This window comes from Sturnus vulgaris, chromosome 5, assembly GCF_052056855.1.
Source record: "Sturnus vulgaris isolate bStuVul1 chromosome 5, bStuVul1.hap1, whole genome shotgun sequence".
NCBI classification, from domain to species: domain Eukaryota; kingdom Metazoa; phylum Chordata; class Aves; order Passeriformes; family Sturnidae; genus Sturnus; species Sturnus vulgaris.
The window spans coordinates 9,137,056-9,163,154 of NC_142247.1; the positions used below are offsets into that span (position 1 = coordinate 9,137,056).

General features: G+C 46.3%; 1 protein-coding gene across 11 annotated transcripts in view; it reads left to right on the forward strand.

Annotated features, from left to right (window-relative positions):
• The first annotated feature begins 371 nt into the window (after positions 1 to 371).
• LOC106855944 (potassium voltage-gated channel subfamily A member 6-like) overlaps positions 372 to 26,099 on the forward strand; it is a 74,778-nt gene continuing 49,050 nt past the window's right edge. For 4 of the 11 annotated variants that reach the window (XM_088164809.1, XM_088164811.1, XM_088164812.1 and 1 more), the window contains exons 1-3: positions 372 to 4,896; positions 4,945 to 6,643; positions 6,952 to 7,028. In XM_088164809.1, coding sequence (XP_088020935.1) covers positions 372 to 1,928 — 1,557 coding nt within the window. In that variant the 3' untranslated portion in view covers positions 1,929 to 4,896; positions 4,945 to 6,643; positions 6,952 to 7,028. Of the gene's footprint in view, positions 4,922 to 4,944; positions 6,644 to 6,951; positions 7,029 to 12,063; positions 12,222 to 18,562; positions 18,754 to 19,869; positions 19,986 to 20,092; positions 20,210 to 22,460; positions 24,866 to 26,099 lie in introns of those variants that run through there. The other 7 variants (XM_088164805.1, XM_088164807.1, XM_088164806.1 and 4 more) reach the window with 7 other exon arrangements.

Sequence of the window (26,099 nt, forward strand, 5' to 3'; positions counted from 1 at the left end):
GCTGCGTGCGTCTGCCTGTGCCCCTGTCCCCGTGTGTGACACCGTGCGTGTGTGTGCGCTCCTGCACCTCCCTCTCCCGCGTGTCTGTGTGTGTGCCTGTGTCTGTGTGTGCGGGGAGCGCAGCGCGGAGCCGGGCGCGGCGGCAGCAGCAGGAGCAGCGGCAGGAGCAGTGGAAGGAGCAGTGGCAGGAGCAGCAGCGCGGTTCCCCGCGGCCGGAGGAGGAGCCGCGCCGGGAGCCCCGCGGAGCCTCCGGGCGAGCGCGGCCGCACCGAGGCGCAACAGGCGGATGGCGGCGGGCGGCGAGCGCTGAAGGCGAGCGGGGCGAGGCGGTGGGGCAGGGAAGGGCAGCAGCGCCGGGCACAGCGGGCGGGATGCGGGCGGAGGAGCCGCTGGCGCTGGCGGCCCCGCGGGCGGGCGGCGAGGCGGAGGCGGAGGCGCCGGGCGAGGAGCGGAGCGCCGGCAGCTGCTGCAGCAGCGAGCGCCTGGTGATCAACATCTCGGGGCTGCGCTTCGAGACGCAGCTGCGGACCCTCTCCATCTTCCCCGACACGCTGCTGGGCGACCCCAGCCGCCGGGTGCGCTACTTCGACCCGCTCCGCAACGAGTACTTCTTCGACCGCAACCGGCCCAGCTTCGACGCCATCCTCTACTACTACCAGTCCGGGGGGCGGCTGCGCCGGCCGGTCCATGTGCCCCTCGATATCTTCCTGGAGGAGATCCGCTTCTACCAGCTGGGCCAGGAGGCTATCGAGACCTTCCGGGAGGACGAGGGCTTCATCCAAGAGGAGGAGAAGCCCCTGCCCCAGCACCACTTCCAGCGCCAGGTCTGGCTGCTCTTTGAGTACCCCGAGAGCTCCGGGCCGGCCCGGGCCATCGCCATCGTCTCCGTGCTGGTCATCCTCATCTCCATCGTCATCTTCTGCCTGGAGACCCTGCCCGAGTTCCGCCAGGAGCCCAAGGGCCCCCAGCCTGGCTTCGGGGAGGCTGCGCCGCTCGGGGACGAGGCGCTGCTGCTGCCGCCGCTCCCGCCGCCCAGCGGGACCCCCCCGCCCCTGCGTCCCGCCGCCGGCTCCGGCCCGTTCTTCACAGACCCCTTCTTCCTCATCGAGACCCTGTGCATCATCTGGTTCTCCTTCGAGCTCCTCGTGCGCTTCTTCGCCTGCCCCAGCAAGCCCGAGTTCTCCCGCAACATCATGAACATCATCGACATCGTGGCCATCATCCCCTACTTCATCACCCTGGGCACCGAGCTGGCCCAGCAGCAGCAGCAGAAGCAGCAGCCCGGGAGCAGCAGCAACAATGGGGGCCAGCAGCAAGCCATGTCCCTGGCCATCCTCAGAGTCATCCGCCTGGTCAGAGTCTTCAGGATCTTCAAGCTCTCCAGGCACTCCAAGGGGCTGCAGATCTTAGGGAAGACTCTCCAGGCCAGCATGAGGGAGCTGGGCCTCCTCATCTTCTTCCTCTTCATCGGGGTGATCCTCTTCTCCAGCGCTGTCTACTTTGCAGAGACTGATGACCCTGACTCGCTCTTCACCAGCATCCCTGATGCTTTCTGGTGGGCAGTGGTGTCCATGACCACCGTGGGCTATGGGGACATGTATCCCATGACCATTGGTGGCAAGATTGTGGGCTCCTTGTGTGCCATTGCTGGTGTGCTCACCATTGCCCTGCCTGTCCCTGTCATCGTGTCCAACTTCAACTACTTCTACCACCGAGAGACTGACCACGAAGAGCAGTGCCAGTACACCCACGTCACCTGTGGCCAGCAACAGTCACCCTTCTCTGAGCCCAAGAAGGGGGACAGTAATCAGTCCCTCAGCAAATCTGAATTCCTGGAAGCAGAAGACCTGGAGTCCATGAAATATTCCAACTTCATTCCTCCCAATAACCAGGGATATAAAGAGAAGAAAATGCTGACAGAGGTGTGATGGGTTTTGTTGTCCTGGGTCCAGACATGGAGCTGCAAGCTGCTGTTACAGTTGTCTTCCTACAAGCAGCTGGATCTATTCAGCATTTACATGCCAGACTGTGAATTGTGATACCGTAAACAGAATGATTGTGATAATGGGCTCTTCTGGCCTGATTTGCTGTTTCTCATTACTGTGTGCGGCCAGAAATGTTCTTGCTTTATTCCGTGGAGTGCTAGCTGTCATCCCCACTCCCTTGTGCATTTCTTTCTCTGCTTTTCATGACTGCTTTAATCCAACATTTGCTCCGAAACAAAGTCTTGTTACTCCACCAGCAGAGAAGCCCTTGCCACTACTTCAGCAGAAGCATTCAGCAGAGTAAACAGTTAAAGGGGCTACAAACATCTGGCTGGAGCCGTGCTCTCAGTCCCTGTGCCAGCACAGTGCCCTTGGCTGGGATCAGTCACGCCTGCCATGCCATTGCCTTTGAATAATGGAAACGCTGCAGCCAGGATCACAGGGAGCTCTGCAGCTGTAGGGGAAAGCCAGCAAGCAGATGCCTGCCTTCTTTGCAACCCTTGGCATGCTAAAAGATCCTCCTGGTTTGTGTTTAAAAAAAACAAAGGTGCATAGATCTAAAAGCTCTTTGCTGCTTGTGACCATACATCATGTATCAAAAACAGGCTTAACGCAGTCAACAGGCTTGGTGAAGATTCTCTGTGTTTTGAGCTTATCTCAGCCTTATTTATGCCAGTGCTCTGATGTTAATTGGCTTTTATAGTACCAACTTAATCTTCATAGTGGTAAGTGCCTTCTGATGCAAGGCGTGTTTGAGTAAATTCATTTGTTATCTGCAGAGTTCATCTTCACACAATAGCGTTTAATGAGGTGTGCTTTGTGCTTCAGATACCCAGCTCTGTATTCGGGCATGTGAGAGCAGTTGACTCCTCTGCTTTTTTTAATTGAACCGTGATTTGTGTAGCTGAGGGAAATTTGCATGTTGGCGTTTTGTTGACGTGGCAGAAGAATCCTGACCACAGACAGCTCTGCACCTGTGCTGTGTGAGGATCGTGCTGGTTTAGCAAGTCACAGGCATAATGTGCCCCAGGGCAAGCATGTCAACGTTTGAAACAGACTGGCACGGATACAAACTTCCCTAAGCTGTCTGCACAAAGCCAGCAGCATCCTCCAGACCCTTTGAATGAGGGGAGAAACAGCGAGCCCTGAAGAGATGCTTTTGCTGTATTGCTGGCCTAGCCAGTTCCTGGTATTTCAAGGATAGGAGGGACAGCAGTGTTTTTGCACTTGGTTTTATGAGAGCAATTTTTGCTAGCCATGCAAAATATGCATAGCTTGGTCTGCAGCTCCAGGTTTGCCAAGGGACCAGAGATTTCTATCTTCAAATACATGTTTTGCTTCCCAGACCATTTAATTTGTTTCAGTCAGCTCTGCCTTACACCTCACTTTAAAAATGTTTTGAATGTTTCTGCCAGCAGGTGAGAAAGGGAAATGGATGCTTTCAGATTCCACTGGCAGATTTTCCTGCAAGGAAAAGTCCTTCTTGTTTTAATTCTAAGTGTTTATTCTGCATTCATATGTCTGCATGTGTACGAAAGCAAAGGCAGCCATTAATGCCTTGCATCATAGTGTAGGAGATGCATATTGGAATGTACTACATATTGCATGGGACACGTGTAATACATAAACCAGGCATAATGCAAGGAGCAAAAATACAGAGAGTAGATTTTGTATATATGTATTGTGCTTTTCTGCCATAAGACTAAGAATGCTAAAGGCATATCATAGAATCATAGAATGACCTGGGTTGGAAGGGACCTTAAAGGTCATCTCTTTCCAAAGAGGGACACCTTCCACTAGACCAGGTTGCTCAGAGCCCCATCCTTTAATATAGTCAAAATTGGCTATAGAACTGATTGTGAGGTGGCATCTGTTTGCATCTTCATTAGCCTGCCTGTTTTCAATTGCCCTGAGATATGGCTCCATACCTAGAGTGCTTTTATTGTGGCCTCTCTCCATCCTGGCCCTGCTCATATGGTAGAATTTGTTTGTGCAAATCCTGACTACTCCATTTCTCCAGAGTCCTGTTGCCTTCTCAAATGTTTTCAGTGTGCAGGGATCTCCCTTGAGGTCAGCACACAACCATTATATTAAAACCTCTGCTCTCTCTTTCTCTTGCTGAAATCAGTAGGAAAATTGTCTCAGCCATTTGTCTCAGTCTGGGAGACAAAAGTTTGATGTGATGAGGGCTCATAGCTTAGAGGAGTTTGCCTGAATAAAGCCTAATTTCTCTTTGCTTCATGGGACTGAAGCAAAGGTTTATGAAGGTCTGAGCCTTGGGAACCATTCTGCATCTCTTGACTTGTGCAATCAGCTGGTGGGTAAATTGTCCTGGTGAATAAGTGGGACTGAGGGGCATGGTGGCATCTCTGTTAATTTTGTGTAAAAGTTGTCCAGTTCTCGGTGTGTTTTAGTCTTGATGGTGTTCTTAGTTGTATTTTGGGGTCACCTTAATGAAATCTTTACTATGAGGTCAAGAGAGGGACTGTTCTTTAAATTTTGTGTTGCTAGAGACTAGCAAAAGAAGCTGTTATTTAAGAGGAATAGTTCGAGGCTGCTGCCCTCTTCCAGCAGAATGCCCATGTTTGGGGATATTTTATGCCTGAGTCTATCAGCTGATAAAAGCTCCCCCAAAGTAAGATATAAAAAACTCAGGTTGAACACAAGTTCAGGAGGAGTCATGAGACATGCTGAGCCTACGTCAGAAAATTCCTGTGCCCTTGTCTCCCCCTGGGCCTGGCCCTGGCAGGCAGGAGCCCTCCCTGCCCAGAACAGGTTTTTCTCCTGAGCAGCATGACAGACAGCTGGGCACAGACTCCAGCAAGAGAAAGAGATGTGAGGCAGATCACTGTTTGCACAATCCCAGCGTGTGTCACACAGATCCTCTTGGAAAGAGGTGTCCTGCCCTTGGGTGGGATCCAGCAGTGAGTTTCCAGGTGGGATCCAGCAGTGAGTTTAGGTGGGATCCAGCAGTGAGTTTCCAGGTGTGGATCCAGCAGTGAGTTTCCAGGTGTGGATCCAGCAGTGAGTTTCCAGGTGGGGATCCAGCAGTGAGTTTCCAGGTGGATTTGGGAATCTACCTGCAGATCCTACCCAAGGTGCAAAGGAAGCTCTGCAAGGCAGAGCAAGGCAGCTCTTTGCAGTTCTTGTGAGACACGTTTGTCAGTTCTGAAAAGAAAAGTGCACATGAAAATGTGTAAAGTAGGAGTGGTGTTTGCTCCCTGGGTTTTCTGTGTTGGCTCCAAGAGAAATACAGAATGCCAAGAGAAGTGTGGAAATTGTAACCTTGGGATCCATTTGGGGCATGTAAATCCTTCTCTAAGCACTTCCTGAAAAGCAGTGAAGTCCCAGAGTCATCAGTAATGCTTACAGAACTTGTGGAATTTGGGTTTTTTAAGGAGCCTTCAGTTTTTGTTTTTTTTCACGTGGCTGAGATGACACAGTGGCGTCGAGGCCATTGACTTTACCAGAGGTCTCATGCCACCAAATCCCAGAGATGCTTTCAAAAACCTTACCTCAAGTTCTCAGCCCTTAGCACTCCCCTCGGCTGCTCAAAATGCAAATCTGTTTCTTCTGAAGGTAGAGCACATCCCTGTGAAGCCAAGTAGGCACCTCCAGGGACTTGTTTCCATAACAACCTCCCGGACTGTTTCTCTCCGTGCTGTGACTGTGGCTACAAGCAAAAGCACTCACTGGATATTTTGTGTTCAGATATCAGCACCTTATCTTTACAGATGTTTTCTTTGCTTACTGGAGCTGATCCCATCACCTTATATCACATACAGCTGCCCTGTCCAACTGCAGGTGGGCAGTCTCCAGCCTTTGAAAGTAGGGAGTGCAAACCTGGGGATGGGAAGAGGTTTTGTTTGTCCATCCTCGCACACAGAGAGCTGGAGAGTGTGCGAAGGACAATCTGAGCACTCAGCCAGGGAGCTGAGGAACAGCCAGCCTGTGAATGTGGAGTCATCTGTGTGCCTGGTGACAAGGAATACAAACTAAAGCATTGTATTAAAGACCCAGAAATTCCCCTTGCAGCAATCTCACTAGGAAATAGTTTTGCAGTGGAAGAGACTGTTGCTCCTTCCAGATCCCATGCCTGCTTTGTGATGGTTTGTTCCCCTGATAATTTTCCCACAGGATGTTTTGCATCAAAGCAGGGCAGGTCAGAAATCATCTCCTTGGAGGCAGGGAAAGAAGGAAGGAAGGAAAAGAAGAATTTTATTGAGGACACCGATTTTTTATCCACACAAAGGACTAGAAGCATGAAAGGCATGAAGACCTGTTCTGTGGTGTTTTACTGGTGGATTCCTGCTCTTACCTCCAAGACGAAATTCCTCTTCTACTCCTTCTTGGAAAACGTTGGAATTCAGGATTTTTGAGTAATTTTCTGTTTGGGCCTTTTGATCCAGCTTTCATGGATAAAAAATCACTGCCAGAGCAGCCACGGGGGTGAAGGTGACTGGACTTGGTATTCTCTCCTGGATCCTCTCATTCAGAGGTCCCTATAGGATAAAGAAGAGTGAGTGTCAAGAAAATTCAGGGCAGCAGGAGACAGGATAAGGACTGGAGTGTCTTCCACATGGTGATGGAAAGAACAGCATCAACCCTAAAAGCAAAGGAACAGACAGCTCCAGCATCTGCTGCTGTTGCAGAAATAGGTAAGATTTCTTTTTGTTCTGGGAAATTAACGACCAAGAGTTTCTTGAAATTAATAAGGAAGGATTTCCTAATTAAGATTTGTGGCTTAAAGGGAGAATCTGGTTCTAGGTGAAGAAAGAAAGATAATTATAAACTACAGAAATGTAGTATGAGCCAGATCCTCACCATCTGCTGATTCAAGCTGGCAAAACTCCTTTTAGTACAACTACCTTGGATTATATCATGCTCCAACTTAAATCTTCTGCATCAAATCCAAGCATATGTACTGTTTGTTAAACTGCTTCTTTTTGTTTGTTCTTTTCTTGAGGTCCTGTTTGCATCAGGGAAAGATCTGCAGGAGTCAACCACAGCTTTCCCAAAAGCTCTCATCTGACTCAAATCCAAGTAAGTCCTACCAAACTCAGCAGAGCTAAGCTTAACTTTAAGTTTCTATTGACAGAAATTAAGAGCAGCAGCATTTTATGAATTTATTTCTCAGTGGTGGAAAGATGTGGACAGATTCATGGGGAATTGGGAGATACTGCCCTCCATGGCAGCCCTGTGAGCACAAGATAGCTCTGTTTGTGCTGCTGTAACCAAAAGCACAGCCTTGAGCCCTTCATCCTTGCTCTTTGAAGCTTGCACTAGAGACAGATCCCCTTCTGAAGACTTTTGCAGCCATGTTATCAGCAGGTTTGCAGGAGAATGCCTGAATTGCAGGCACCTGCTTTAGGCATAAGGAGGGGAGCAGGTGTTGGCAGGATGAAAAGACTTAATCCCCTGATGAAAGGAACCAGGGGATGCTGTGTGTCCTTAGCTGCCACCAAAGACAGTGGCTGAGGAAATTGCCTGCCAGGTTCAAGGAGCTCTTCTTGTTCAGGCTGGGGTCCTACATAACACAAGACCCTACCCAGGGAGATAAATCCAGAAAAATGTTTCTGGGGAAAGCAGGCAGGGACTGTGCTAATTGACAGTGCAGCATATGCTGTTAGTGCATGTTAATTCCATGTGCTTTTTCCCTCTTTGGGTGGGTTTTCCCTTGCTCCTGGGAAGTCTGTCTGGGGCTTGTTTGCTGGCACAAAGAGTTTGAATATCATAACATACTTATAGCTGGGGTCAGTGTGGGTTTTACAGTCCTACAGCATTCACTGATGAACTCTCATCACTGGAAATATCCAGGTTGTCTGTAGTGCCAATTAATAAGAGGGGGCCAAGAAATAATTGAGCTTTGCTGTGTAAAACTTCTTGGTCAAAGGACAGAAAGGATTTGTAGGAGGGAAAGTGCTCATCAATTTCCGTGGTCACAATAAATACTGAAGCTGTGTTGACTATTCACTGGAGATAAGAATTAGCAGGAACTTTTGTCTTCACACAAAATATCATTGCAAATTCATCAAGTCCTTCTTTGGCTTCATTTTCACTAAATTAATATAAAGATATTTATTCAGTGGTATAAAATTTTGGAACACCCTTAATCCAAGAGTGGCATAAGTCACAAATTTATCGATTTAATTACCAAATCTAGCCACTGTTTGTTTAACAAAATGAGGGGCCTCGATTCTGCTCTCTACCCAAGGTTAGATAAATGTTTCCTTAGGATTCTGGATGGTATGACTCCTGATTCAAATGAGTGAGAGAGAAGAATCAGGCCCAAAGAAGAAGGTTGTAAGTGCACACGACTAGGCTGGATCTCTTTAGGGTGTTGTAGGTGCACATTGGTCCATTCACCTAAAAGGTTGTATACAATTTTACAGCAACAAATGTTTAGCTTTTAGAGTACATATTGGTTTATTCTCTTACATTCTCTGGAGGGAAATTACATGGTATTTTACAAGAAAACTAGAACATTACCATCCCTTCTTGCTGCTCCTTGATGCATCTGTTGTTTTCAATTAGCTTGATGGCATCCATTTTCAGAAAGCAGATGCTGCCCTCTTTTACACTGGTGCAGTTCTGGAATAACTCCACTGACGTCAGTGAAGTGACTCCAAATTTATCCCCAGCAAAAGCAGAATTGGACCACAGTCTCTTTGTCTGCCTCTCTGCTCTGGAGCTCTGGGGAAGGTGTGCCACTGCCACACCATAAGGTGAGGGCGAGTGCCTGTCTGCTGTGCTGTGCTCAGCATTTTTGTGTCCTTGACACCCCCACTCACGTGCCTGGCTGGAGCAGGAGCCAGGCTGGCCTGGGACACGCATGGCCACCAAATTCCTCGTGCTGGATGGAGCTCTTGCTGGCTCTGGATTCCTGACCACTCTCCAACTTAGCTTCCTCTTGCCTGGATGTGTTTCCCAAGGAGACAGAGCTTTTCAAGCTGAAGAAATGTAGTTGCAATTCCTGAGGAATAGAACAACAGAAGGGTGGCAGAGGTAGATGTGGAGACAAGCTCTGCGCCTCCTACATTTTTTTTGCTGATAGGGCTCTGTGAAAATCATTGCAGTCCTGGTAGGTTGGCTCTACATCTGCTAGTTTCAAAGCCTCCATTTACAGGGAGTACTAGGTTGGAAAAAGTGGGGCTTTCCTGCTCTAACTCTTCTGATCTCAGTCCTGCCTTCCCTGAAACTGGAAAGAAAGCTTGGTGTAAAATCATCAGTTTGCTGTAAGGGAAAATACCACTGGAGATGGGACAGATGAGAGGTGAATAGAAGGAATAGTTGTGGAATCATGGAATGGCCAGGGTTAGAAGGGACCTTAAAGATCATCTCATTCCAACCTCCTGCCTTGGGCATGGACACCTTCCACTATCCCAGGTTGCTCTGGTCTTGAATATCTCCAGGGATGGAGCAGCCACAGCTTCTCTGGGAAACCTGTGCCAGGGCCTCACAGGGAACAATTTCTTCCCAATATCCAATCTAACCCTGCTCTGTGTCAGTGTGAAGCCATTGCCCCTTGTCCTGTCACTCCAGGCCCTTGTCAAGAGTCTCTCTCCATCTTTCCTGTGGCTCCCTTCAGGCACTGGAAGGCCACAATGAGGTCACCCCAAAGCCTTCTCCTCTCCAGGCTGAACAATCCCAATTCCCTGAGCCTTTCCTCCCAGCAGAGCTGCTCCATTCCTCTGATCCCTTGGTGTTCCTGCTCTGTCCTGGCTCCAGCAGCTCCCTGTCCTTCACTCAGCCAGAGTGCCAGTGCCACTAACTGAGCCACCAGAGCAATGCAGCCATAAAAATCGAGGTGCAAGTCTTGGAAAACCTCAGGATAACCATGTTCAGTAACATCTGGGAAATGTTAATTCTGCAAGGCCTCATCTGGAATACTGTGTGTGTTGTTGGTGACCTAAATTTGGTCAAGCAGGATGAACAGAAGAAGATCAAGAAGAATGATCAAGAATGGTGGATAGAAAGTGCTTTGCCAGTGGAAGCTGGAAGGGCTTGACTTTTCTAGGCCAGCAAAAGACTGACAAGATCTGCAGTTAGGAAACTACTGGGGGCAAAATAACCAAAAGAGGAAAAATATGAGAAATTGTAAGACCTTCCCCCATTTCCTGTGTCTCCAGATTGTTTGCCATACTGCACATTTACCTACAAAGCACAAAATCCTGATGATTTTACTGTTGAATACTTGGGGTTTGTGGGTATGAGGAAGAGCTAGGAGATGAACTGTGAGTCTTGGGAGGTTTTTTCCTCAGTGGGACTGAGGAGAGAGAAGGAAAGCCTAGGAGTGGGGTAGAATGGTGCAGGGGACACCATAAATCTCCAGGAGGGAGAGAGAGCAAATTCACACCCTTTAAAAAACCCACCAAACTCTTTTCACTGCACTTTCCCTCAACCTGGAATAGCTGCTCGCCTTGTCCAGTCCTTTCTTTCTCTCCAGCTCTTTGCTGACCTTCCTCCTTCCTGGAATCTGTGGTCATTCCTGACTGCCATGAGCTCCCTGGAATCATTGGAGCAGTGCATTGCTTTGGGGAAAGCCTTGAATCAGCTCTGCTGCAGCTCAGTTAGATTATCTGATTTGAGCAACCTGCTCTGGTGGAAGATGTTCCTGCCCCTCTGGCAGGAGAGTTGGAATGAGGTGATCTTTAAGATCCTTTCCAATTCAAACCAGTCTGTGATTCTGTACTTTGTTGCAGAAATAAGCAGTGATGCATTGTCTTCAACAACTGCTCACAGAATCATTAAGTTTGGAAAATAACTCTAAGATAATCAAGTCCAGCCTCCATTGGAACATCACAATGCCCAGTAAACCATATCATGAAGGTTCTCCCCAGGGAATGGTCACAGCCCCAAGGCTGCCAGAGCTCCAGGAGTGTTTGGACAACGCTCCCAGGGATGCACAGGGTGGGATTGTTGGGATGTCTGTGCAGGGCCAGGAACTGGACTCAATGATCCTTGTGGGTCCCTCCCAACTAAGCATATTCTGTGACTTTGTGATTCAATGAGGAAAAAAAGAAAAGCCAAGCAATAAACATGTCATGAATATCCATGCAATCACAAAATGTGATGTGGACACCACTTGTGCTCTATCAGTGGCATTGGCAGGATGGTGAACACAAGTCTGGTGGCCCCTAAAATGTCTTAAGGACCTGTTCCAAGCACTTGGCATCATGTGAGTTACGGCAACAAGCAACATGAGAAAGGAGTTATAAGAAATACAGAGTAAGCCACGGTGTTTGATTTGCACTGTGAACACAGTGTTGCATTTATTTCTATCTCAGTTTACTCACAGAATCATGGAACAGCCCAAGCTGGAAGGGACCCTTAGCAGTGTGTAGTTCTCGGGCTCTGAATTATTCTCATATTTTAGCGTGTCAGAAATAGCACTGTCTGGCACATTCCTCTGAGAACTGTAGACTATGGCCTTTCATGCTTATGCCAAAGCAATTGATCTTTGTAGTCTGTCCTTGGAAATGACTTTCTGAAACGTTTTAGAGAATGTTCACTGCCACATTAATCTGGTATTTGATGATCTGCTATAGTTTTCAGCAGTTGACTGCAAACATTTCTCTAGGACATTTTTCCCTCAAAAGGTGCCTCTTCCTCAAAATCAGCAATATTTATGAGAGAAGTTTAATTTCAGTTCATTTTGGTAATCTTTACAGAAGGCACTTTTGGAAAATTTTGTAATGTTCACGATCCCTTTCTTAATATTCTAAAATTTTTTTGCCCCCTTTTTTTTTTTTTTTAAGAAAATGCATGTAAACAAGGCAAAATACAAAATTTTGCCCTGTTTTGGTTTGGTTGTTTTTTGTTGGATTTTTCTTTTTTGTTTGTTTGGGTTTTTTTTTTTTTTTTTTTTTTTTCTAACTTTGATTTGGAATAAGATATATAACATGGATTTGGGATTTGTGTTTTCTTTTCTTTTGGAAGGGAGGGGATTATCCTGAGTTTAGGGGAGTTTATTTTTAATAAACTTTTCATTTTTAAGCAATGTAGTGGTAGGCATTGGTTTTTCCTGTTCATTACCAGTGTGGGTCCAGTGTCAGCTCCAATACTTCCTTGAATTCAGTTAGGTGACACTCAAATGCTCCAGAAAAGATGGAATGACAGCCCAAACGTCATGGATACTACAGCATGTATTCCCAGTGACAGAAGGGATGTTCCAGTGCTTTGGCTATGGCTGAGCCAAGCCAGTTGTTCTTTTCTGCAGTTGCAACACTTGCCCAGGTGAGAAAGTTTGGTTTTTTTGTTTTTTTTTTTTTTAATGAGACCAAGCTGCTTTTCCAGTGCTGTCAGAACATGTCATTCTGAATTGTGAGCTCCTCCTGTTCCCACTCATCTGGTCAGCTTTTAGGATCTTTTTACTCTGAGATTATATAATAAGAAAAATATAAATTTAAAACTACAAAAAACTTATTACTAAAATTTTCTAGGTGAATTGAGAATGGAAGGAAGAGGTGAGATCTGCAGAGGACTTGTAGCTTCCCCCTTAGTTTTTCCTGGCTCTTCAAAAACCAAACCTGTACAGATCTGTGAGCTGCCACTAACACTTGGCTAAGGGGATTTCAGAGGAGATGAGCTGAGAGTTCCTTGCACAGTAACCACTAATCAGCCTGCCCATAGAAGATGTCTGAATACATATTGATCAAGCCAGCTGCAGCTGGGAGGGGTTCTGGAGGCTGATGCAGCTTTCCTCTCCATCCTCCATTCCCAATCATGGAAACTGTGTAGAAAAGCCACCCACTGGTTCTTCTGGCCCTGGCATTTCTGCTTGTTGTGATTGCATCAAAAGGTTCTGTGGGTTTTTTGATACTTAAGAGATTACTTAGGAAGGAAGGTGATGAAATGCTGAGCTTGGAGTCAAGGGGACAGTCCCCAGTACTGCCACGTGGCCTTTGGATGTCCCTCATATCTCAGGGCGTGAGCAGTGAGGTGGCAGACAGTATAAAGCCATTGGTTTCCTTCTTTTCCCTAAACCTTTTAGACAGGGAGATCTTTCTGAGTATTCCTCATCTCCTCCTGACACCTGGATAATGTCAGGCACAGCTGGGGACCTCTCCTCCCTTGGGACATGGTAACAAACAGAGGGGCAGTGAGGATGAAAAAATATACAGGAAAATGTTTGTGCACAAGACTCATGGAATACCCAAATGCTGACAGGTCCTGCTGTTACCTGGCTCTGTGTTGGGCTTGGCTGATCTGATCCCTGTTTTCCAGGCTCAGGCACAAAACATTCAGAGCAGATCCCTCGTTTGTGACTCTCCCTTCCCTTGCAGGCTGCCTGTTAATGAAAAGTGTGCAAAAATATTTCTGTCTGACAAAGCCCAGAGCTGACTTAACTGCCAGGTGAATTGAAAATTCCTGGAATGCTCCCTCCATGGAGATAAGAGGCTGACATCACTTTTCACAGCTAGTTCAGAAGAAGGGAATTGAAGCAAGTTTTTCTCTTCTATCCCCTGAGTTCCCCTCAGGCACCAAGGTGTTAAAACAGAAGAAAAATATGCTGGAGGTGGAAGGAGTTCACCATCTCTTTCAGAGGTTTGTGTCAGCCCTCCAAGCATGAAGGACTGGTACTGAGCAGTCAAAGCTGCACTTTGAATCTGGCAAGATTAGGGTTTTTTTGTGCAGATTTTCACTGGCATTGTTAGGAACTAATCCTCCTAAACGATTTGGTAGTTTTTCTTCCTTTATGGTATTTCAGAGGGATATGAGGATATGTAGAATAGCAATTACAGCTCTTCATGGTTTATATTTAGTCATATATTGGTGATTCAGAAGCAAGCATATGTAAAAAGGCCCAGATGAATCCTCTTGCAAATTCTTTCCTGTCCTACAGCACATTTAGGTGCTGAGGTCTTACAAGCAATGCATGAGTCTTACAAAAACCTTATGTTTTTTGGAGAGGGAATCTTGCCAGGTCTTTATCCATCATGATGCGTGAAGCTGCTTTATTTTTTTTTTTTTTTTTTTTTTTGATGGCTGAAATGTTTTAACAGCCCTGCTGATACAGAGACTTGGTTTCAGGCAAATGGAGCCAAATTCTCAGCTGGTGTTCATATATCAGCACATTTGTCTTCTGATGCCAACTAGGCAGCATGGTACAGGGTACTTTAGTAGACTTTTTTTATAATTTAGGATTTTTTTGGGTCTATTTACTATATCATTGGGAAGCAAGACCTGTTTATCTTGAAAATTCAATGTTTTGAAGTGCAACTAAAATTCTCATTTGAATGTTTTTTGAGTTCTGACTGTTGGCTGTGCCACAGAACCATGCTGGTCTGTGGACAGACTGATGATCACAGGCACAGTCTGGGCCAGGATCTGGGATGGATCAAACATTTCATTTTTCCTGTACCTCAATTCCTCTGACTCTGGAAGAGAAATAATATTTTTCTCTCCTCAGCATGCAGTTGGGTGTTTATCAGTGGTAAAGTTCTAGATAGACTCACTTATCTTCAGATAATGCAAAGGGCCATTTTTTTCCTGCAGGGAATCACAAGCAGATGGTGTGAGGCAGGCCTGGGAAATTAGAATCATAGAATTACAGAATGGCTTGGGTTGGAAGAGACCTTAAAGATCATCTCATTGCAGTGCCCCTGCCATGGACAGACACCTTCCACTAGACCAGGGTGTTCAGAGACCCATCCAACCTGGCCTTGGACACTTCCAGGGATGGAGATTGAACCTAGATGGGGCAGCTGCTTACTCTGAGATCTTCAAGGAGCTTCTCTGATCTGTTCCTGATTTCACATGGTTGTAACTTCTGTAAAGGGTGTCGTTATTTTCACAGCTGAAAACAGGATAAATGGGATGTTGACCCTCTTTACTTGCTTCAGTAATATTGCTGCCATTAATATTTTTTTTTTGGGGGGGAAGAAATTGTTCCCTGTGAGGGTGCTGAGGCCCTGGCACAGGTTTCCCAGAGCAGCTGTGGCTGCCCCATCCCTGGCAGTGTCCAAGGCCAGGCTGGATGGGGCTCTGAGCAACCTGGGATAGTGGAAGGTGTCCCTGCCCATGGCAGGGTTTGGAAGCAAACGATCTTTAGGATCCCTTCCAACCCAAGTGATTCTCTGTGCCCCTACATCCCTTTCCATGCTTTCTGTCAGTAATTGGAAACCTCACTGCTGTGTCTTCAGACAACTATAATGGGAGTATAAGTACTTAACTAAGCAGCCAAACACTCAGGAGACACCATAAATTCACACATCCAGAACTTTCATAGAAGGTGGCATTTATGAAAATGCCTAAACACACCATGGCCATTGGGAATTTTTTCTAAGGACTTTAGTGAAGCTGAGTTGGAGCAATATCAAGTGCATTTGAAAATCCTACCTCTTGCTCCAAGCAGCAGGTCAGGGGTGATCCTGGGGTTCATTGGGAAGAGCAGTGCCAGCAGGTCAGGAATGATCCTGCCTCTCTGCCCAGCCCTGGAGACACATCTGGGCAGCTGTGTCCAGCTCTGGGATCATCAGCACAGGAGGGACAGGGAGCTCCTGGAGCGGGGCCAGCGGAGGCTGCAGAGATGATTCAGGGCCTGGAGCATCTGTGCCAGGGAAAGGCTGAGGGAGCTGGGGCTGTCCAGGCTGGAGAGGAGCCCCAGCTGAGAGGGGCCCTCAGCCCTGGGTGTCCCTGTGTGCAGGGAGGGCTCCGAGCAGGGCCCAGGCTCTGCTCCGGGGGCCCAGCAATGGCACCAGAGCCACGGGCAGGGACTGAGCCCAGGGGGTTCCACCTGCACAGGAGGCACAACTTCTTCCCTGGGCACTGCCTGAGTCTCCTCCACAGGAGACATGAACTTTCTGCTTGTATTCCCATTGCTGGTTTTGATCACAGAGGAACCCTAGAGACCCTTGGGATGAGGGGAGAGGTAAGGAGTGGAGATGACTGTGGCCACTGCCACAATCATGGCAGGAATTTCCTTGTCCCTAAGCCCCTTTCCTACATTTCTCAGCAGCAGCTGCCATCCTGGCTTCCCAGGGCTGGGCTGGAAGCAGGCAGCAGGACCATGGCTGTTTTGCTGTCCCCAGCAGGCTGTTGTCCTTAGCAACTGCTGCCTTTGCCTCTGCTGCAGAGGGATGTTCCAGACCTTGTGGCTCAGTATATAAAGTGGGGGAAGAAGAAGGAAGAGAAAGACAGGTTCAGGGTTTGTTTTGGTGGGATTTTGTGTGCTGGTTCCCTTGGGATATTTCAAAAAGGCATTTAAAACAGCAGTGAAGACAAGAGAGATGAGGATTTAATGAGGGCTAGCAATGAGGTTAAAGCTGATAAGGTTGGATTCAAGTTGAGTAGAACTCTAGTTGCTTCATCTTCTCAGCCACTTTAAGCCGAAAACCTCTGTGGTCCTTTCTAAAAATTTTAATAAGGACAAGTGTGTCTTGTTGAATTTAAAGTCATTGACTCTGTAGTTCTCCCAAAATATTGCTCTTGAAGGGATATTTGTGAGCCAAGGGAAAAACCTAAACCTTGTGTCATGGGCTCCTCCAGCACTGACATGAAGGCTTTGCAATCTGCACAGCCCAAATTTGAATATCTGTAGTTTGGCTGCATGTTTGACTCATAAATGGGAAAGGACTGGGAAACTGTGTGGGTGCTGCACCAGTTGAACAAGAGCTGATGTGCCAGGTGTGTTTGTGCATGTGAAGGTGTGGTGGAAAGCTGTAGGCTCCCCAAACTGTGAGAGTTCTGCAGTGATCTTAAGTAAAATGCAAACGGTGGTGTGGTAAATAGCAAGATTGCAAAGTAAATTTGGTTTTGTACAGTACTTTGAAGAGTGTTGGAAACAATAGATGGTCATAGAATCAGAGAGTAATTAATGTTGGGAAAGATCCCCAAGGTCATCAAGTCCAGCTGTCTGATCCCCACCTTGTCCCCAGACCATGGCACTGAGTGCCACGTCCAGTCATTCTCTAGGGATGGAGATCCCACCCCCTCCCTGGACAGCCCCTTCCAATGCTTGACCACTCTTTCCATGAGGAAATTCCTCCTGATGTCCAAGCTGAACCTCCCCTGGCACACCTTGAGGCCATTTCTTCTCATCTTCCCTTGTTCCCCCCAGCTGTCCCCTCCTGTCAGGGAGTTGTGCAGAGCCAGAAGGTTCCCCCTGAGTCTCCTTTTCTCCAGGCTGAGCCCCTTTCCCAGCTCCCTCAGGTGCTCTTCCCAGGACTGACTCTCCAGACCCTTCCTTGTTATTAATTAATCTCAGAGATTACTGAATACAATTTCTCAGCAGCAAAACCTGTCATTTTTTCTGGAGGGTTGGTGTGTAGCTTCCAGTGGACCCTTTTTGGGGGGCGAAAATCACTGATGTTTGTTCCAGCAAAATGCCCACAGAAAGAGGGGTGATCTTTCTGGGCAAAGACATGCACCAGCATGGGAGATTCTGTGGTATTCTACTGAATTCGGAAAAGCCGAAAATTCAAAGGAAATTTGAATTGCAGTGGGGGAAAAGTCTGAGTTTGGGAAAAATCCTGTTTGTTGCCATCAGGAAGCGGCCCCGAGAGCCCAGGAGGAGTTTGTGGGATGTCGCAGTGCCATCCTGTGGGCCAGCGAGGAATGAGACAAGGGACACCTGCACGGGTGCTCCCTCGCTCCCATCAGCAGGATACGGGAAAGAATGGGAAGGGTAAAACCTGGATAACCCCTGGGTTGGTATAAAAAAGGAATTAATTCCCTGCTTGCCAAGGCTCAGCCCTCTTCAGGAGAGCAGGGTCCCATCACACTTAAGGGTGGCATGGGAAGGCAAAAACCATCACCCTGAACATCCATCCCTTTCCATCTTCTTCCCCCCATTTATACACTGATGGTGATGCTGTAAGGTCTGGAATGTCCCTTTGATCACTTGGGGTCTCCTGTCCCAGCTGTGTCTCCTGCCATGCAGCCCCAGCCCCCTGCCAGTGTGGCAGTAGGAAAACCAATTTGGTCTGTGTCCAGCACAACCAAAACCATCCCTGAATTATCAGCCCCGTGTTCAGCACAAACCCAAAATGCAGCCCCTGTGAAGGAAATTAGTTCTGTCCCAGCTAAAACCAGCCCAGCCACGAGGCTCTGCTCTCATGGACAGCACTGTCTGCCTCAGCATTTATTAATCCATTTCCTTTTATGTAGAGAAATCCGAGATTTTCTGTGTTTTTTTGTCTCCAGAGTTAGCTTTGAAGGAGCTGCTTTGGTGGCAGCTGAAGACAAGCACTTAGCCTTGGGTTGGATTTAGGGAATGGATGTGGGACCTGCCACATGGTGCATTTTCTGGAGCAAGCCAGTATAGCCTTTGCACAATGTCATTAAACCCAACAATGTCCTTTTAATGTCAGAATGAAACACAACATGTGCTGGAAAGTCAGGATTCCTCAAGGGAATCCCAGATGGCTCCCAGGGAGAGAAGTGTGAGCTGCATATGGCCAGCACTGTGTGGGGTTAAACTGGGGGTTTAATTTGAGGAAGGATGCTGCAGTGTTGGGAATTTCCTTGAGTATTTTGATTTGCTCAGTTAAACTAAAACAACCAATCTCACATGAGGCTGTGCTGGATCTTTCCACTTAGTAATGCCAGCTGATTTGTTGTGTCCTTTGCTACAGAGAAACACTGGAAGGAGTTCATCCTCTCGTTAGGAACAGAGCTGCTCACTTCACGATCCTGCTGCTCTTTTCTGCTTCTCTGCTTTAAGATGAGCACTATAAACACATTGGAGCTGGTCTGCTTAATCACCTCTCCCTTACCTCTGCACAGTGTGATAGCCTGCCTGCCACAGGGGTCTGTCCTAATGAAAGTGAGTAAAATTTGCTTCAGTGGAGTTACATCCACTTGAAGTAACTTTCCCTACATTTTTGCCATATTCAGGGACATTCAAAGCCTGAAATTATTCTCAGTTAACTCACTAGAAGTTGCTTCTGTCTGTAGATCTTCTTCCTTGCATGTATAGTCTGAATGGGATTGCATCTCTCACCATTGAGGGGGATTCCAAGACCTTGCATGGTAGCAGGAGGCAGCAGTTTGGTTTTAAACATGAATGTTATTCCATGTTTTCAATTCATAAATGTAGAACATGTCTGAAATGGGGTTGAAAAGTTGCCCAGGTGAGTTTAGATCCCATTCCAGAGCACAGTCCAATTTTTCATGTCTCTGGTCTCAGAAAACTTCACTGAGGAGTGTTGAATTATTTATTATGAATCGAGGCATCAGTATCAGGCTCTCAAAATTAAGGACAATGAAAGGTAGAGAAATGGGTGTCCAAAATTGACCCCCAGCAACTATTTACACATAAATGAGACCCACCTTGTAGAAAATGATAGCAGTGTAGTGGGTTTTGTTTCTGTACAAGACCTGCATTCTGCTTTCTGGAACTCAGCCCCTCTAGACTTCAAGCTGAGCATCCAATGTCATTCACCACGTGGGAAATTCTTGGTTTAGTTTTGTACTTTAAATAGTATTTAAAAGTAACTAAGCAATAACTGAGTAATGAGTAAGTCATAGGCAAGGAGTACTTTGGTATTTTGTTTCTCTTATGCTTCACATTCACCTTCATGCACATTCCTTTAATGTGCTTTATTGCTTTTGTATTTATAGAGTTACAGAGATAGAAAAATCTTCTTTGGTCCACCTGCCACTCTTCTGGCCCAGTCCAAACCTTTCCTGTTGCTTTCTCTGTGTGAGTGAAAGTAATCATTGTTTTGATGGTGCTTTTCAGCACTGTCATAAATTTGGATATAGGATGGTTTCATGCCAGTCTCTCTCTGCTGTGCTGGCTAAACCCTGGCTTAGTGGACAGATTTAGAATGTGAGGTTTGCTGGCCACCACTGGTTGGGTTTTTCCCAATATTTGCAGTGTTGAATGATTGTTTGTTCTGCTGTAACTGAATAAAACAGCTCAGTTATACTTTCCAAGCTGTTTGCAGAGATCTGCTTAAGGCTGCAGTGCTTGATCCCTGCAGACGCTTTGTTTTAGAACACCTGATGAAAGGTTGTCCAGAGAAGTTTGGATTTGGGATTTTCAATTTACAGGTAATTCAAGAAAATTTTTCATGCTAAACTCAGAAACCTGTTTATAAAATTTATTACCTTTTTATTTACTGGGACCATTTCTTTTGCACAACCATTGCTTTGGACAGGGAAGTAACATTACACACCTTAAACATGCAGCATTTCAAGAGGAGTCATGTTTGCTGCAGAGAGTTTTCCTAAATGAATTTACAAACCATAAAGGAGCAGCAATCTTCTCCCTGCAGGTCAGAAAGAAGTATGTTTTACAATTTCTAAACATTTTTTGATTTTTAATATACACAATGGATAAAAGGAGATCCTAGACATCAAATATTGACTATTTAGAGTCTCATCCTCTCCTCTTTCCCAGTGGAACATCTCTACTACCTGTAGGGAAAATCCATGTCATACTCCCAAGTGTAAAAGTAAAACTAGAATCAGACCAAACCACCACTGTGATTGCTCACTCTGCTGGGAAATTCAGGAATTTGGATAGGTTCAATTCATGCAGCTGCTGCAGATATATTTTTCTGCCTCTGAATTGTCTGATGGGGTCTCTGCCTTACCGAGCTCCAAACAATCACAAGGATTCAATTATTGATGCTCTGCATCTCTCGAAAACTGTGAGCTGGCCTCAGCATCTCAATTTGTTCATCCTCTGTAATCCCTGGAGTGAAAAGTCTCTTCTCCAACATATAAATCCACGGGAAAAAACTTGGCATGAAAGAAAACTCGCTGAGGGAATTTTGTTTTGAAGATCAGCACATATTTAGCCTGGAAAGCAGAGATTGCTCACAACTGTGGTCAACTCAAAGCAAGCAAGTTGTGCATCTTGTTGGTAGACCTGGCTTTTATTTGTCTTAGAAAACTTTTTGAAGAGCAGATACAAATGTGTTGGTCAATATTTACATATTTACATATATATTTATATTTATATTTATATTTATATTTATATTTATATTTATATTTATATGCATATTTATATGCATATTTATATGCATATTTATATGCATATTTATATATTTTTGTGCTGCTGACATTTTCTCCTTTCAGAACCTAGGCAGAGCTCTTGACAAATCTTGTTCACTTCGTAGGCTTCTCCCACCTCTGATATTTCTCCCACTTCTTTCTCCTCCTTTGGGCTTTGGCAATGTGACAAACAACCCTGTGACCCAGGGCTTTCTCACTGCCACACTTTTTACAGCCTGTTCTTTTTCTTTTTCTGGCTACTTGAGTCATTGCCAAGCAGTAGCAGGAGCTGTAGGAGCTCGAGGACTGGAAAGTGTATGATTTTCATAGTGGAATAAGCTGCTTTCAAACCCCTGCACTGAGTGGGAAAGGGAACTGTGCTAGAAAATGCTGTGTAGAAACATAAACAGTGCAAACCCCTTGCAGTGCAAGGCTTGAGCTGCTCAGCATTTCGGCAGGCACAAGCTGAACTTCTTTAAGCTCATTACTAACCCTGTTCCAATTAAGTCTGGACCTGAGAGTTTTGTTTAGCACTCGGGAGTCCCGAAATGTTGGATTTAAGATCATATCCTATCCATGTACCTGTGGTGGGTTAACCCTGGCTGGGTGCCAGGTGCCCCCCAAAGCCCCCACTCTCCATCCTCAGCTCCACAGGGAAAATATCATTAAAGACTCCTCACACTCTTCCTCTGGTCCAGTGTGGGGTCCCTCCCATGGGAATCAGTCCTCCAGGAACTTCTCCAGTGCAAGCCTTTTCTGTGGGCTGCAGTTCTTCATTTATTCCAGTCATGTTTTCTTTCTCCTTCTTTTGTTGTGGAAGACTGCTGATACTTTTAATAACTTATTAAGAGCCCTTTAGGTTTCATGAGTCACCAGCACAGATGCAGCTGGAATGGTCTACACAAAAGTGTGACAATGGTGAAGTCCCTAAATCTTGCCGATCCAACTTCTTTTGTTCTGCTGTCTCATAAATTGTTTCAGATCTAATTTAAAAATAAAATATAAATTTTTAATTTCCTTATTTGGTTTGATAAATTTTCCTGCCTCTGGCACAGAGGGAGGGGCTATAAGCCAAATTGTCATTACAGATCTGTCTTTAAAGGACCTAAAATTAGATGCCATGAAAATGGCTCTGGGAATTCCAAAAGTCCCAGTTACAGTAAGAATTAAGACCTTGTGTCTCTGTCCTTGAAGAGTATGACATTGCAATGCATCCTAACAAACTTTGTAACCATCTAATAAACATATTTCATCTCATGCAAGAAGACAGGTGTGTAATTCCCAGGAGCTGCAAAGAAAAATTGGCCCCAAAGCCAATCCCAGTAGGCATCAAGATAAGCAAAGAAATGTAATAAAATTTTCCATTTTAGCCAGCTGCAATTGACAACAGATTTCAAATTCAGCCCCTTCAAATATTCTCTGGATGAAATGAACCCTTAGGTTGTTGTGGCTTTACTGTGATCTGTGTAGAATAACATCTTTTTCTTGTATATTTTTTTTAACACAATACTTTTTTTTCCTTGCCAGGCTGGATTGTGAATGCTTCAAGGCTGCCGTGTCAGGACACTGCAAAAGAGGCTTTTGAATCTTTTTCCTGTAGAGTTGGTGGAGTTTCTCTCTATGCAGGGGATACAGCCTTTTTGGTCAGGAGACTGTTTTCTTTGCTCTGTGGTTTCCTTGTTGCTGTTGCTTTTAAAGAGGTCAACACTCTTAGTTCCAGGAAATTGAAACTAAATGTGAACAGGGACTGGAGGAAGGAAGCAGGGAGAATCCCCTACAAGATTCCAATGCCTCTTGTTTCTGGGAAAACTAAATAAAGCAGGATTCCACTGCCAGTGGCCAAATAGCAGCGATTTATGAGCTGTTCCTCAAAAGCCCCAGACAAGCACCGAGTCCTGTGGGAAGCTGGAGATTGACACACGACACCTCCAGAAGAGCCTGCTGTTGAAACTTCCATTCAAGCCTTTTTTTCAAGTGGAGCATCCAGACCTGGCAAATGCATAAGGTCAGCCCTTAAAAGAGCAAGGAGCTCTCTCTAAGAAAATCAAACAAGTGGCTGAAGTCTGTCCATTTGTCTGCCTGTCTTCTTGGCCTTGGATTACTGTGCTTTTCAAAGCTGTGCTTTCATAACTCAGATAAAAAGGTAGATGTTTCATATAGCTCTACAAGTAGTAATCATCCTGTTCATGCAAAATATCTGCTACCTGAGGGATGGGCACAAACCAGAGGTGTTTCTCATTTACCTGCAAAGCTTTAGCATCTGTACAGTCAGTTGTGAACACGTGAGTCCATGCCTGCTCTAACAGAGTTAGTGACTTATTTTCAGTGGTCGTAGAGAATTTCACTGAAATAGCACAGTTTGTAGTCTATTGTGTGACTTAGGAGACACAAGAGCCAGACAATTCTGCAATTGTAATATAATTGTACACAGTGCTCCCAGAAAATGCTCTGAAGTCTTCTCCCGCTGTACCATTGTGATAAAAACCTCTTCTGCTTTTCAAGCTCCACAAGTCCATGCTGTGCCATGCTGAAAGTGATAGAAAAACCCAATTAGCTCTGAAAAGTGAAGGGCAGAGTGAGGTGCTCTGGTCTGGAATTCCCTCCCTTTGGCAGCAGCAAAGGTCAGCCATGCAGCCAAATTTCCGTGACCACGTGTGGATCCAGCCTGTGTGTGTTGCCAGCTCTCTGCACAGGAGAGTGGGAGGGCGGGTAGGAAGGATTGATTCTAGAACGGGAGAGCCTGAGAGGAAGAATGGAGTTAAATGTGAGAGTTGGGACTTTCAGAAGATCGTTTGATGGATGCTGGGCATCCAACTTTTCTAGAACTCTTTATCAGTAACACCCTGTACATCTTCCTGAGTGACTTTTAGCCTGTCTGGCAGTTTTCAGTGTCAGCGTGTGGGGGAAAAGAGGTAGGAGGCAACTCTGATTTGGCAGCTCTGGGACTGCAATACCTCCTTGTGGCTGCTGGCTGAGGGTCTGGATCTCTGAGGAGCTTCCTGACTACCTGTGGCTTCCACAGGCTTGTAGGACTGGGCTTAGAGAAACCCTGAGCTGCCAGAGGGAGGTTGCTTCTGGTGCAGCTCTTCTGAGTAGTCCTGGACACGGATGTGAGCCTGCAGTCCTTGGGAGGCAAAACACATTCCACAATCCCAAGGGACCTGCTCTGTCTCTCAGGGCAGGCCAGCTGTGGGAATCCTCTGAGCCCTTTTATCCTGATCTGTGTGTCGAGGCCAGGTGGCTGACCATGAGTGACCAGAGCTGCCATGGACCCTTCTTGCAAGGGCAGTTGTCTTCAGAGTCAGTGTAGGTACAGGCTACCTTTGGAAAAGTGTGAATATCCTGGGGAAATCCATGGGGCAGAAACCTTGGGCCATGCTGTGTGCCCACACCATCAGCAGGGATGATATTGACAGGGCTGCTTTGCTTTTGGTGTGAAACCTTGCTCTGATGCATCATTCCAAGGAAAACAGCTGGAATTTGCAGGCCAGATCATGTGGTGACCTGATTTATTCATGTCAGGTCCAGCATTTCTGAGAAATTGTTGATGGTGGGGGATTTTTTTGTTTGTTTGTTTGTTTCACTGAAAACGTGAAGCCTCTCAAATAAAGAATGTGAGGCATAGGGAATTTTTTGCTGGAGTAGGGGTTCCAGGATGTTTGTTGCACTCAGGCTTTGAGAACATAAATTCTCTGCACAGTGGGAGATGAGGTTATTGGGCTTGGAAGTGCACCAGGGAGATGGGACTCAAGTGAGCTTTGAACAGCAATCATTGTCATTAGTGCTGGTGCCATAATATGTGCTTGACTCAAATCCAGCATTGCACAGGCGAGAACCTGGTGAAACCTTGTAACTCGATATTTGTGGTTGTTCCTACCAGTGTGATCCACTGTTGAATAGGCTAGACATGAATAAAATCAGTATTTTTTAAAGTGTTGTGTGGGGTTTTTTTATGTCAAAATGGCTGGTTGCCCTCTTGGACTTTTCTGTGTTTGTATGAAATGTTTGATGTGGAGTTAATATGGCTTTGCAGCTTTTTTAGGACAGTCCATGTGCCCTTGCAGCCTTCCTCAGAGGTGAATGCTGCAGTGCTGCACTGAACTCCTGTCACAGGGAAAGATGTGAAGATAATTTGGCATTTCCCCCTGCTGGTCCTGCAAGGATGCTCCCTCTGTGCTGTGACAGCTCTGCCTGCCATCAGGTTGAAGTGATCTCCTGGCTGGAGATCAGTGTGGTGCTGGTGAGGGATGTGTCTGTTCATTCCAGCCCTTGCTCAAGGAAAGGTGTTGATGAAGGTGCTTTTCCAAATCACAGATTCTGTCTGGTTGGATACCAAGATGAAACGGAGCCAGCTTGGGGGCTTGGGGACTCTGCAGAATGTTACCACCTCAGTGAGATCTGTCCTGCTCCATCGTGGGCACTGCATGTGGGAATGCCCAATGGCAATCTCTAAGTTACTCCTCACTCAGCTTTTGCTTGCTTCTGGACTCAGAAGTCACAAAGGTAAACCCATGTACATGGCATTTATCCCTGTGTCTGCCTCACAGTCATGCTGGAAGAGGGCAAGGAGACAACAGTCAAAGAAAAAGCCTTGTTTTCCCACTGGGTGCAGGGCTCTGTGTCTTGCTGAAGGGCAATGGCTCCCACTCACATTTGTTTTCTTTTTTCTTCTCCCCTGCCACTGTGGCAGCATTGTTCCTGGTGAGTACCTGTGCTTGTCTGCTTCCTGCCACTCACCCAAAGCCCTCTCTGCCTCAGTCCTTGAGCCCTGGACACATTTGCACATTTAATCCACATCTTTTGTTTGTTTTACAGTCTTCTGTTCTCTCAGTAAGCCACACTTGCTTACTTTACTTCATCTCTTTCCCTTCTTCATGCAGCCCAGATGATTCTTGACTCCCCTTCTTGAGGGAAATTGCTGTCCCAAACCACACTGCTTTAAAGAGAGTGGCACAAATGCCACTGAGGAGCTGTTTTGGATCCCACCATTACAGACCCCATCACTGCAAGCCTGCAGCAGCAGTGCTCCAAACCTGTAGCAACACATGTAGAATTGAGATTGCTTACAACTGCCAAAACATTTGACAGGTGGATGTATAATGTCCAGGCAATACCACATAAATCATCTTTTCACCCCCCAAAAATTAATCAGATTTGGGTTACAAT